The sequence below is a fragment of the Melanerpes formicivorus genome, unplaced genomic scaffold (genome assembly GCF_026170545.1).
Source record: "Melanerpes formicivorus ecotype bairdi unplaced genomic scaffold, bMelFor1.0.p_v2 SCAF_58, whole genome shotgun sequence".
In the NCBI taxonomy this organism is placed as follows: domain Eukaryota; kingdom Metazoa; phylum Chordata; class Aves; order Piciformes; family Picidae; genus Melanerpes; species Melanerpes formicivorus.
In genome coordinates, this window is record NW_027142410.1 from 1,484,405 (window position 1) to 1,497,158 (window position 12,754).

Below are 12,754 nucleotides of genomic sequence, written 5' to 3' on the forward strand. Positions count from 1 at the left end.
TCCTTCAATTCAACAAGCCTAGATTGCCACAGGAAACTGTCAAACATTTAACCTACAAGGGCCTCACTCAGTGTACTCTCATCCTTAAAACACTGCTACCCTGATACCTGATCTTCATCTTTGCATGTCCATATATATCCCTGCTGTTATAACTGCTACAATTAGCTCAGTGGAGGAGGAAGCACCTACTACTCAGGTAGAGCTGCAGACACATGTTTCCAGTGAATGATGGAACAGATGCAGAACTATGTGGTTATTGCTACCATCATCACTCTGACTGCCTGATCTATGCTGCAGCTAGGCCAACTCTTTCCATTCTCAAGCTCTGAAGAAACTACCAAGCTAATACACCAGCGCAGCGGTGTTGGCAGCTCTAAAGACTCTAGAGGCATGCAAGATCAACCACATAAGGGTATGATCTGCTCCACTATATCTGCCTGGCAGAGCCTCTGATTTAATTTTTCTGAAGCTCCAAGCTGCAAAACTATTTTTGAGTGTTTGGGGAGGGTTCTTTTATTGCAACATAGCAACAGCTTCTATATTGAAAACCCTGAAGGCCCTGAACATAAATTACAGCAGATATGGAGGCTTCAGCATCTTTAACCAGCCAAGCTTCTCCCCGGAACATGCACTGCCATACATGCTGCAATGCACTTCACTTATAATGTCTTTATTCAGCATTTCAATCACATCATCGACACCTGCTACACCGAAGTGTAAATCTTCGAAAGCAGCTCCCTCCAAAGAGCTCCTTTCGCAGCCCTGACACGGTTAAGCTGACACCAGACATCACACTTGCAGCCCCAGGAGACGTGCTGGTGATAAATAAATACTTCCCCTTGTTACATCTACCAGCTCCTAACTCCACACACTTTCCCACGAACAGAGCTCCCCCAGCCCAGTCGCTCGGACGGAGGAGGGAGCGTTAAACACGCGTTAACACTTGCCCCAGGAGCCCGCCTGCCCCGCGGGGCGCACCGAGCTGGCGGGAGACAAGGACCTGACACGCTGCTCTCCCTCTCCGCTCTCCGGGCGTGCCGAAGCACCACAAAAAAAGTTGCCCAACCCCTTCGGGCCTGTTCCCCCACTACCCAAGGGGTGACGACTGCCGGCAGCCGGGCCTCACTCCCCCCTCCTCAGGGCCAAGCCGCCCCGGAGCATCGCCTCTCTGTCCCGCTGTGCGCCGCCCTCCTGCAAGCACCGGGCCCCGCTGCAAACAGCCCCCGAAACCCGCCAACGCGGGCCGCCTGCCAGGGGCAGGCCAGGGACCCGCCGAAGGAGAGCGGGCTCTCTTCACCGAGGCCGCGGGGGCCCTCATCGGGCTGAGGAGAGCGACGGCGGCGGCGCGAAATCCCCGGGCGGGAGCGAGGGAACGAGGGAGGGGATGGCGGCGCCGAGCCCTGGCGCGGGCCGGAGATCCCAGGCCCCGCGTTCGGGCCGGGCCTGCCCCGCGCACCTGATCTAGGTTCTCCTCGCTACCGCTATCCTCAGTATCGGAGTCGATAAGGACGCGGCCTTTCCGCTTCTTCACCATGGCGGAGCCGGCTTTTTTTTCCCCCCCCACCCCTTCCCCGCCCCGGCGCCGACGGCGGCGGCGCGGCGCTCACAGCAGCCCGGCCTGCCCCGCGCCGCTCGCCCGCCCGGGACACAAAGGGCACCGCGCACGCGCACCGCGCCGGGGCGGGAGGAAAGGCGGAGCCGGCGCCCGTAGCGGGAGAGGGGCGAGGAGGAGGAAGCGGCGGCGGGAAATCGTTACTGCCGCCTCTTCCTCGCCTCTCTGCCCTCGCGAGCGCCGGCAATCGCCCCTCTCAGTGTTTATTCGCGGTCTGCCCCCGACGTGCTCCCCACAAACACGCACATTCCCCTTCGGCCTCTCGTTAAACGCAAAGCTTTGCGAATAAACTGCTCAGCACCAAGTGCCTCTCTGTTCCCGCAGCGTGCAGGGAAGATATCGCCTCCGCCACTGGCGAGGGCGGGAACGCGGTGGCTACCGCCGGCAGCGGAACGTTAGCGGTGCGGGCGCGTGTTCCCCCGCCGGGCGCGGAAGCGGTGGGACCTGCCGGTAAGGGCGGGAAGGTGAGGCCGCGTCTCAGCGCTGGGGAGCATTAGGGAGCTGGGGAGGGGGCTGCCGAGGCGAATCGCCTGGGGGAGGGGCCGCTACTGCCTGTCACTGCGTTTCGACTTCGCCTCTGCGCTCTGGGCCGGGAGGAGGCGGGTGGGAGCCGGGCCCGGTGCCCAGGCCGCGGCGCCCAGGCCGCGGCGCGGTTCGCTGTGAGGACGCTGTGAGGCTCAAGGGAGACCGTGGCTGGAAGCGGAGGTTTCGTCACTGCGGGGCGGTGAGCCCGCGCTGGCGTAACGGTACAATGTTGCTTAGGGACTGACACCTGACAAAAGGAACGTTCATTAAAACGTCCGATTTTCTTTCTCTCGGTACTTGTGGGAAGCAAGGACTAGGCTGTGCCGGGCTGGGCTCGGCATGGCTGCGGGCCGCGGCTTTGCGGCGCGTTCCTCTTTGCCGGTGAGGTTTTGGATTGGGGCAGGTTTGCCGGCGGGGGCCAGAAATGGACTGAGTGACCGTCCCGGCTCTTGTTGCTGTCGTGGTGCCCGCTCATCTCAGTTGTCAAGCGGCGTGGAAGCCCTGCGCATGGGGGCTCTTTTGGAGGAGCTTGCTTCCTATCTCGCTGAGTGTGTGATAAGAGAAAATGTGAGTTCCTTCAGTGCGGTTTTAGTCCTCGGTGCAGAGTTTAATCGTGGTACGAGAACAATAATAGTAATTTTTATCCTTAAGCATAGGAAGGAATGTGATATTTACCTGGAGAAAAAGGGGGCTAAGGGGAGACGTTCTCACTCTGCAACTACCTAAAGGGAAGCTGTAGTGAGGTGAGGATCAGTCTGTTCCCGTAAATAACAAGAACTAGGATAAGATGAAGCAGCCTCAGGTTGTGCCAGGGAAGGTTTAGTTTGGACATTAGAAGTTTCTTCACTGAAAGGGTTGGCAAGCCTTGGAACAGGCTGCTCATGCTTGAGTCACGATCCCTGGAGGTGTTTGAAAGATGTGCTGCTGAGAGACGTGGTTTAGCGATGACTTAGGTTAACGGCTGGACTTGATCTTAAAGGTCTCTTCCACCAAAATGCTTCTATGTAAAGAATACCTGTGGAGTGACTGGTACCATTCTTAAAAGCTCAGAGGAGGTGAACGGATTTGACATCACTTCAGGATTTATTGCTTGTCAAAAAACCAACCAACCAAGGAAAACACAACCCCAACAAACCAAGCAACTATTTATGAGTCAGGCGTGGTAGCCTCTTTAAAGAGCATGGAACATCAAGGCTCTCCCTTGCGAACTAGAGAATAGCAGTGTGGCCTTAACTGTTCCTACTGACAGCGATGCAGGGATAAGCAAAGGCAAGATCTTTAGGATTTCTTCCATAACTCTCTAAAAAAATATATATATATTAAATTGCAGTCTTTCATATTAATTCTTTGGTCTTTGCAAACCTCCTTGTAGTCCTAAACCAGGGATGTTGTGGTGGCGAGGGACAGGATGATGTATGGAAGAAGCGCATAGTGTGGCAGCAGTAGGACTTCCCATCTGTGAAGTCTGATTGCCTGTGGCTGTCAGATGAGGCTGTTGTTGTGGTCCATGTGGCAGCAGGGTCTACCTGTTGTGGAATTGTGGTTTTCTTGTGGGGGTTAATACTTTGCAGTTAGATAGGTGGCATGTTTTAGAAACCTTATTATCACAGCATCACCAAGGTTGGAAGAGACATCAAAGATCATCAAGTCCAACCTGTCACCACAGACCCTATGACTAGACTATGGCACCAAGTGCCACATCCAATCCCCTCTTGAACCCCTCCTGGGATGGTGACTCCACCACCTCCCTGGGCAGCACATTCCAATGGGGAATGACTCTCTCAGTGAAGAACTTTCTCCTCACCTCCAGCCTAAACTTTCCCTGGTGCAGCTTGAGACTGTGTCCTCTTGTTCCAGTGCTGGTTGCTAGAGAGAAGAGACCAACTCCCTCCTGGCTACAACCCTGCTTCAGGTAGTTGTAGACAGCCATGAGGTCTCCCCTGAGCCTCCTCTTCTCCAGGCTAAACAACCCCAGCTCCCTCAGCCTCTCCTCACAGGGCTGTGCTCAAGGCCTCTCCCCAGCCTCATTGCCCTTCTCTGGACATGTTCAAGTGTCTCGATGTCCTTCTTAAACTGAGGGGCCCAGAACTGGACACAGGACTTGAGGTGTGGCCTAACCAATGCAGTGTACAGGGGCGGAATGACCTCCCTGCTCCTGCTGGCCACACTGTTCCTGATGCAGGCCAGGATGCCATTGGCCCTCCTGGCTGCCTGGGCACACTGCAGTGTATTAACTTGTTTCAAGTTAATATTTGTTTTAAACATCAGACAGTTTTACAAGCATCCTATATGTAGCTTTTAAAATCTTTTCCTCTCTTTCATTGTAGGTGGAGATAAGCTACAGTAACTAAAGCCAGATAGCTTTGGATACTAGTTTTATTGTTAAAAACCTTTTAAAACCCATTAATTGCCTTACTGGTAGTGGATTATTCAAGTTTACCAGTATGGCTCTGACTACTGTCTTGCTGAACAGTGCTTCCTTACGTGGTAGATGCTTCAGGCACAACTTTTTGCACCCTTTAGTTGGACCTCTCCTCAGTGATTCCATGTCAAAACTGTACAGCAGCTACAGGAGACCAGGGTCACAGCCTGAGAAAAAACCAGCCTGGAAAAGTGTGGATTTGAGCTTCAAGAAGAGTTTTGATGTCTTAAAGACTCAGCTAAGCTTGCTGAAGAAGGAGTCCAAAGAACATTTAACAGGACCTGGGGGCCAGCCGTGGGACAAGTTCCTGCTGGAGCAGACAAAGGTGGTGTGGGAGTTTCGCAGCCAGGAAGATTTAGATAAATGGGTCGTTTCCTCTGATGCAGAGATTGGAGGCAAAAGTGAAGTTTACCTCAAATTGGGTAGGAATGACCAGGCTGCTCTGCTGTATGGAACCCTCAATACAGAAGTGCCTCGTGATGGGGAGACAAAATACAGTGGCTATTGTAGTATGAGAGCTAAACCCCTTATGGTAAGTACAGCTTCATGTCTGCACAAGCTTCCCTTGCTTCACCAGAGAGAGTGCTTGTGTAATCCCAGAGACAGCAAGTGGGCTGTTTACTGTGGCTCAGACTGCTCACTTTCAGCAGTATTAGATATTCCTTCAAGGATGTAATTGCTGCTGCATCCTTCAGTCTGGAGAAGGAATTTAAACTTTGTCTTGGCTTTTGTTTTCTTTTCTTAGAAAAGGACTCCTACATGTTTGATCCCAAACTGATGTACAACAGGGCATCTCTTTGTCAAGGTAGCCCTGTTTGCAGGACCCTTTGTGCAAATAAAGGGTCTGTAATGAACCTTTATATACAAACCTGGTATGATTAAAATCAGTATCTCTCTACATTTCAATTTGAGTGTGTCATAAGGACAGTTTTTCTGGCCTTTAACTTGGCCTATTCATCAGACTTGGTTTAGGTGAATGACCTCATCCTTTTTCTCACAAGAATAGAAAACAATGCTTTGAAATGTGCTTTTTAAAGGCCTGACTTCTTGTGCACTTCAAAAGAAGTGAGATGCACATCTTTGGCAGCTCAGAACTGACCAGAACAAGAAATAGATGTGCTTATTATTAATATTGCTGGCTTCATTCCTGATTTTTAAGCCCCTTTAAAAGCAGAGGAACATCTTGACTCCAAGCATAAAATGCTTGACTTTTTAGATCATCCTGCTGTTTGTGATTTGCCACAGTACAGAGGTCAAACCTTTTCTGGATCAGAAACCTAGAGAGCAGAGAACACAAGGGAGCAAAATCAGTGGGCAAGTGAGAAGCAGATGAACAGATTGAAATGGTGACACTGGGTCAGAGCAGCGGAACAGCAAGTTGAGTCTTACCTAAGTTAAATTCTCAGCACTGCTGTGGACTTGTGCCAATGTGACTCCCAACTTTCACCTCCTAATTCTGAACCAGTGGAGTGTACCAGTCCATCTGCATAATGCAGTTTGAAATCAGAGGGTGGCAACATAAACACAAAGGCTCTTCTTTATTTAAGTAAAAAAGCTCAAAACTGGCAAAACTGTAAAATCAGGAAGCCACAGGCCTGGTATAAATGCATTGATACACTCATCCTGTTGCCTGTAAGATGAGTTTAGGCAACTGTAAAATGAAAGGGTAAGCTCTGAATTTTTGGTGCACATTTTGACTTGATGTAAGCAATTCTGGCCAAGAATACCCCTGACCCTCTCCCCCCCCCCCCCCCCCCCATTGCTCCATGTGACTTCTCTGAAAAGTCTTGTGCCTACCCCTGTGCAAATCTCTACAACAGGACTTTTAACATCTCTGGGAAAAAAATGTGTTCAAAAATGAGATGTGCTTGCAGTCCATGTTGTTGTGCACATGACAAGTTCATGACAAGATGGGTTGGAAAACATGAAATGCTTCCAGTGCTCAGGGCAGTCTTCAGTAAGGGAAATTATCACAGGAGAGGAATTATTCCACTTCTTCAATTTAGAATAGAATAGAATAGACCAGGTTGGAAGAGACCTTCAAGGTCATCATGTCCAACCTATCAACTAATCAACACCATCTAATCAACTAAACCATGGCACCAAGCACCCCATCAAGTCTCCTCCTGAGCACCTCCAATGATGGTCACTCCCCCACCTCCCCGGGCAGCCCATTCCAATGGGTAATCACTCTCTCTGTGTAGAACTTCTTCCTAACATCCAGCCTAAACCTCCCCTGGTGCAGCCTGAGACTGTGTCCTCTTGTTCTGGTGCTGGTTGCCTGGGAGAAGAGACCAACCTCTGCCTGTCTACAACCTCCCTTCAGGTAGTTGTAGAGAGCAATAAGGTCACCCCTGAGTCTCCTCTTCTCCAGGCTAAGCAACCCCAGCTCCCTCAGTCTCTCCTCATAGGGCTGTGTTCCAAACTCCTCACCAACTTTGTTGCCCTTCTCTGGACATGTTCCAGCAAGTCAACCTCCTTCCTAAACTGAGGGGCCCAGAACTGGAGACAGTACTCAAGGTGTGGCCTAACCAGTGCTGAGTACAGGGGGAAAGTTTCATGTAAGCACCACTGCATAATCTAGTACTGACCACAGCATATTAATCTTAATGAGCCACATTAAACTTCATGAGCTACATAGCTACTGATCCATCACTGCAGCATTGTGTGTACCTGCCTGGGAGGGAATTTGGCCCTAGGAAGGAGGTCTGATTTCTGATAACTGCAAGATCATGGGTTTTAATTACAGCAGTAGACCTTAGAGTGCTGATACTGTAATTTGTGGTTTCTGATACAGTGTTGAAAGAAAGTCAGTGAGATCAGCCAGTAGCTTGATGAAAGAATAACCCAGTTTTCACTAGGTTATAGTAGATATTGATGTCACAGCGAGGGCAGTGATCAAACCAGGACTGCTCTTGTTCTTCACAATGGAAGCTTCCCTTTATGAAGGAGGAATGATTCTGTTTATTAATAATTTGCAGGGATCTTTTGCTAGGAGGAAGTACTACGACTGGTCAAACTTCAACAGTCTCTATTTACGTGTCCGTGGCGATGGCCGGCCTTGGATGGTAAACATTTATACAGACCCTTACTTCTCTCATCAAAAGGATGACCTCTACAACTACTTCATGTTCACCCGAGGGGGTCCATACTGGGAGGAAATAAAGGTGAGCTGATCAGTCTGCCAGGCTCATGGGGCTCTCTTGGGGTCCTGGCTCTGTGGAAGGGGAATCGCTTTTATTGCTGTTGCTGTCCCTTCAACAGCATTTCTGTTGTGTATCTTTCTACAACAGACGTGTGCCTTTGGCTGGGGAGTTCCCAAAATCATAAATCACTGGACTGTGGGAGGGGACACTGTGGCAGTTGTATATTTCATCCAATCAGGTGTATATTTGATCCTATATACCTTCACCTTAAAGCCATTACTGGAATAACAGAATGGATACAGTGAGTGAAGCTTAGCAGATGTAGCCAGGACCATTGTCTGCCACAAATGTTTATCTGTAATGGGTGTGAGTATAACCTGAGATAGGATTTGCTTAACCTGCTGACCTGCTGGAGGCAGTCAGAGGTGTGAGGTATCATTTGTGGCCTTTGAATCTGAGGCACAAGAGAATAATAAACAATGGGAGTTTGGGCTCTTTTCTGATGAGTCTTGGGGAGCGATTGTACTTTGTTGGTGACAGCAGCAAGATTTGCACATCCTTACCAGCTGGCACTGGGTCCATCATAACACTGCTGCCCAGTCATATGGGAGCAGCCAGTGATACACAGGTGAGGAGTCAGGAGGCTGTGTCATTGCTGGCTGGCATGTTTTCCCCTCATCCCCACCAGCCAACCCTCCTGTTTCCTGTCTTTTACTGCAGCCCCTCCTCTTCCTTGCTCCCACTGCACTCAGTTCTTTTTGCCTTGCTGGCAACTGCTTTGCTGCAGTACTGATGTCTCAGTGTGAGGTCTGCACTGAGGTACCCAATGTGGGTACCGATGAGCTGTTGATGCATGTGCATGCCACGCTCTTCAGTAACTTCCATTTTCTCTTGACACCTTATTGGAAGGAGATATTCTTGATATACCTCTGCACCTTCTGTGCTGCAGCCTCTCCTTGTGTCCTAGCAGTCTAACAGTCCTGCACAGCTACCAAAAGCTGCCTCAGAACAGCATGGGCCGGGAGCTAGCCAGGAGTGGTCAGTGAAGGGTTAATGTGGCCCATCCCCTGTGCCAGTTCTATGTACCAACTAGTGCTGGTACCAGTGTGGAAGAGTGTTATTTCATTTACTATGACAGGTTTTTCTTCTCAAGCTTTATGTACTGGTGACAGACACTGAAACATGGTTTGGTTTTGTTTTGTTTCTGTCAGATTCCATTCTCCAAATTCTTCCTGTCCAGTCGAGGAAGAGTCCAGGATTACCAGTATCCTATCTGGTTAGACAAGGCAAGTTTTCTGTGGGCTTCAGCTGTCTGAAATTCCTTTAGGATTATATTGTCAGGATATGCTGGTGGACAAGAGGCTCAACATGAGCTCTCAAGTGTGCACTTGCAGCCCAGAAAGCCAATCAGATCCTGGGCTGCATCAGGAGAAGAGTGGCCAGCAGGGCAAGGGAGGTGATTCTCCCTCTCTACTCAGCTCTGGTGAGACCCCACCTGGAGTACTGCCTCCAGTTCTGGAGCCCCTATTACAAGAGGGATCTGGAGGTGCTGGAAGGTGTCCAGAGAAGGGCCATGAGAATGATCAGAGGGCTGGAGCACCTCTCCTGTGAGGACAGACTGAAGGAGTTGGGGCTGTTCAGTCTGGAGAAGAGAAGGCTCCGAGGTGACCTCATTGTGGCCTTCCAGTATCTGAAGGGGGCCTACAAGAAGGCTGGGGAGGGACTTCTCAGGATCTCAGGTAGTGATAGGACTAGGGGGAATGAAGCTGGTGTTGGGGAGACTCAGGCTGGATGTGAGGAGGAAGTTCTTCCCCATGAGAGTGGTGAAGCCCTGGAATGGGTTGTCCAGGGAGGTGGTTGAGGCCCCAGCCCTGGAGGTGTTTAAGAGCAGGCTGGATGAGGCTGTGGCCAGGCTGATCTAGTGTGGGGTGTCCCTGCCCATGGCAGGGGGGTTGGAACTAGCTGATCCTTGTGGTCCCTTCCAACCCTGACTGCTACCATGATACAGATTAATTTACACATTCCTTGTTTGTCAATTTGAATTGCAGCATCTCCTCTTGTTAGAAGAGACTTCTCGTGTGCTTGCCCGTGCATTTAAATCACCCTACTGTGTGGCAGCATTGCCAGTTCACTTCAAAGGAGCTCTGAAAACATTTTCCAGGGATCCATAGAACAAATACCTCACAACTTACTTTGCCTTTCCAAAAAAAAAATATGTTTTTTTCTGAAGAGTGATCAAAGTGACAAAAATAGAGTCTAAAAGGCCAGTTGGCACAGCACTGCCAGTAACAACAGTGAGCATCAGGAAGTTTCTTCCTGACACAAGAGTGCCAGGGATACCATATGAGATTTAATTTGAGGAGGCACTAGACCAGTGACCTTGATATGGTGAGCAGTAAGCTGAGGCTCCCTTAGGCTCTTTTTTGGATTGCTTTCCAGTCTAAGTAAAAACATGGAGTATTTTTCCTTTCTTTGGCTGATTCATAGAAGACATGCTGGAAAAAATTACTTTCTGTATCTTGTTGTCTAATTTTGACTTTTCAGTGACCCTCCTGTATGCAGCCAAGGGCAGCTTAATGCAGAGAGAAAATCAAAAGGCAAACAGAAGTAGATATGGGGAGAAAAGAAAAGGCCTGTTGCTTGAGCCAGTCGCTCTGGCTAACGTATCTAGGGCTCGCAGGGAGCAGATTGTTCAGAGCGGAGAGTTTAGGTCACTCCCACAGTCATCTCTAACAGTATGAAGCAAAAAGAGGGAGCTTTAAAAGCCTCCTGGGCTCCACAAGCCAAAGGACCCATTGTAGAGCTTGCTGCTGGGGAAGATCCACTTAAAACATCAGTGATGGGAGAGTAATGTCAGTGTACTTAATTTCTTTAGCTCTGCCCTATGATTTACTTAGCACATTTGCAGTAAATACCTAGCCTCAGCCTCCAATTATTCAGCTTTACCTGACAGACCCTAGGCACTGTTTTCCCTGCATGAGCAGCAGGGCTTGAGGGCAGCTGGGGTTTTGTAATCACCAGTCACTGCCACGGGTGACCCAGCTTGGTCAGAGAACTGGTGACACCAAAGGCTATGAAAGGTGATTGGTGGCATGTAAGAGCTGAGAGCTTTCAGGCGAGTCACAGGCTGATGGGGAGCATCCCTGAACCACACAGCTTCCCTTGGAATTTATTAGATGAATTTCTTTCAAATTATAATAGTGGTGGGGGAGAGAAGAATGTTTTTCTAGGCAAGAATGTTATTCTAATTGGGAAACAGTGCCTGGGAACCTTGCCTTAATATAAAGCTCAGTAACAAAGTTCCCTGCCTGTAAAAATGTCTGGTTTGGTGCACTTCCACCCTACACCAGGTGTCTGACTTGACCTTAAATTACAGTTTCTTGCTCATAAAAGAATTGTAACAGACTTCAACAAAAAGCTCTTTGTACACCCAGTCATGGTGGAACCAGCCCTACCCAACCCTTGCAGGCTCAGGCCATTTTTCCAGCGCTCAAGCAGTAGAGGCAGATGTGAAATGAAATAGCTTCCCCCGGGGGGTGCACGGAAAATGTGATAGTGAAGTGCTGATGCACTTAGAACAAACACCAGTTTGAAACAGGTGGCCATGAATTGTTTGTAAAAGATGGAGGTGGCTTGATGTCTGAGTGTAGCATTATAAATACCCTTCTAATTTATGTGCCTTTCACTTAGGTTTGTACCCTTGGGTTCACCATCGGAGACAAAGTCGATGGTCCGTTCCAGCTGGAGATAGATTTTATTGGCCTGCTGAATGATAGAGCTCATACAGAAGAATTTGCTTATGAACTGTATGAAATGAACCCTAAAGTCTAAGCTGGGCTGGTGTCACAGAATCATTATAACAAAACACTTCTTAACTTGGAACACCTTGAAGATTCTCTGTAAACATCAAAAAAGACAAGAGTGTGAGGTGCTGGCTGTAGTAGTCTGACTAAGAGTGACACTGCTGGCATCTTTGAGCTGCTGGCTCCAGAAGCTTGGAGATTGTACATACATGGACTGGAACAGAGCCTGGGGAGGAGTGTGAGGCATTCTTACAAAGCACTGCTGCCTGGATAAGTCTTGGCCCCTGTTTTGACCTTCACAGAAATAAAAGCATTTCATGAGTTTGTTGTAGTTTTTTTGTACAACAGTTTCATTTTCTGCATCCTACAGCTTGTAGGCAGTGGTAAGACACTCCCCTCAGCTAGTCTTAAACTGCAGAGAGAATTAATACTCTGAGGAGGGGTGCTTAAGTGTAACTCACACTGAAAGTTACAGAGAGCTGCACCAGAAGAGGAAGAGGCAGGCACTGAGCTTTGGCTCCTTGGAATAGCTAAAAAAAGAAAAAGCTGCCACTGCCAAGGCTGAAACAGTAGCTGAGCAAGGGGCTGGGCTGCTTAGAGCTGGTGAGGGTGGTGCTACGCAGATTTAGAGAGCTGAGGTTGTTGAACAGAAGTAATGCTCCAAGGGTGGGTGGGGGGAAACCCCCATCACTGCTGCCTGAGGAGCTCAGCTCAACAAACACCAGGACAGGGCAGATCTGATCACACTTCTGATAGGTGCAATCAGTTTAGCTCTGCTGTGTGGTAAGAAGTCACAGCCTCAGCCAGCATCACAGAGCTCAATGCCTCTCTTTTTCTCAGAACTCAGGGTTTTAGTAATTTGAGAAACATTTTAAAGAGTGAGTGCTGAATTGATTAGACTGGGACAGCTGAAACAAAACCAAGCACTGACCTCCTCTGCAGTGACCTTCTTCAACTCTGCTCCACAAATACTGAGCGAGCCTACATTTCATATGGAAGAGGCCACAATAAGGCAAGCTGGAGCAGTATTTTGTACTGCTCTTCTCCTCCTGCAAAGAATGAAGTGGCTTAACAGCAAAAGAGGGGTGACAATTGTTTCTGAAGATACCAGAACAAACACACTTTCATGAAGTGGTAGGCAGGCTGAGCAGTAAGGAAAACTCATCACAGAAGAGGGCACCAAGTAGTAAATACAAGGGTGAGCAAAGGTACTTCTCCCTGCAGGAGGTATACTAGCTGATACAAG

At 49.1% G+C, this 12,754-nt stretch overlaps 2 protein-coding genes across 4 annotated transcripts in view; one reads left to right on the forward strand and one right to left on the reverse strand.

Annotated features, from left to right (window-relative positions):
* Positions 1-1,574, reverse strand: part of RTF1 (RTF1 homolog, Paf1/RNA polymerase II complex component) — a 42,478-nt gene extending 40,904 nt beyond the window's left edge. The window contains exon 1 of the mRNA XM_068161432.1: positions 1,457-1,574. Coding sequence (XP_068017533.1) covers positions 1,457-1,534 — 78 coding nt within the window. The 5' untranslated portion in view covers positions 1,535-1,574. The remainder of the gene's footprint in view (positions 1-1,456) is intronic.
* A 115-nt stretch (positions 1,575-1,689) lies between these two features.
* NDUFAF1 (NADH:ubiquinone oxidoreductase complex assembly factor 1) lies at positions 1,690-11,829 on the forward strand. Of its 3 annotated transcripts, none has more exons than XM_068161435.1 (5): positions 1,690-2,076; positions 4,465-5,091; positions 7,541-7,726; positions 8,917-8,991; positions 11,396-11,829. In XM_068161435.1, the coding sequence occupies exons 2-5, from the start codon at positions 4,582-4,584 to the stop codon at positions 11,534-11,536; spliced, it is 912 nt and encodes a 303-aa protein (XP_068017536.1). In that variant the 5' UTR covers positions 1,690-2,076; positions 4,465-4,581; the 3' UTR covers positions 11,537-11,829. The 3 variants fall into 3 exon arrangements, with proteins under 3 accessions (XP_068017536.1, XP_068017535.1, XP_068017537.1); XM_068161434.1 differs by having other exon boundaries at positions 1,690-2,062; XM_068161436.1 differs by lacking the exon at positions 1,690-2,076 and adding an exon at positions 2,185-2,704.
* The last annotated feature ends 925 nt before the right edge of the window (positions 11,830-12,754 follow it).

Bases quoted from the DNA above. Each gene is read 5' to 3' on its own strand.
- NDUFAF1 (XM_068161435.1), top strand. From the start codon at position 4,582: ATGGCTCTGACTACTGTCTTGCTGAACAGTGCTTCCTTACGTGGTAGA. The intron at 7,727-8,916 runs GTGAGCTGATCA...TGTTTCTGTCAG, and splicing joins CATACTGGGAGGAAATAAAG to ATTCCATTCTCCAAATTCTT. The intron at 8,992-11,395 runs GCAAGTTTTCTG...CCTTTCACTTAG, and splicing joins ATCCTATCTGGTTAGACAAG to GTTTGTACCCTTGGGTTCAC.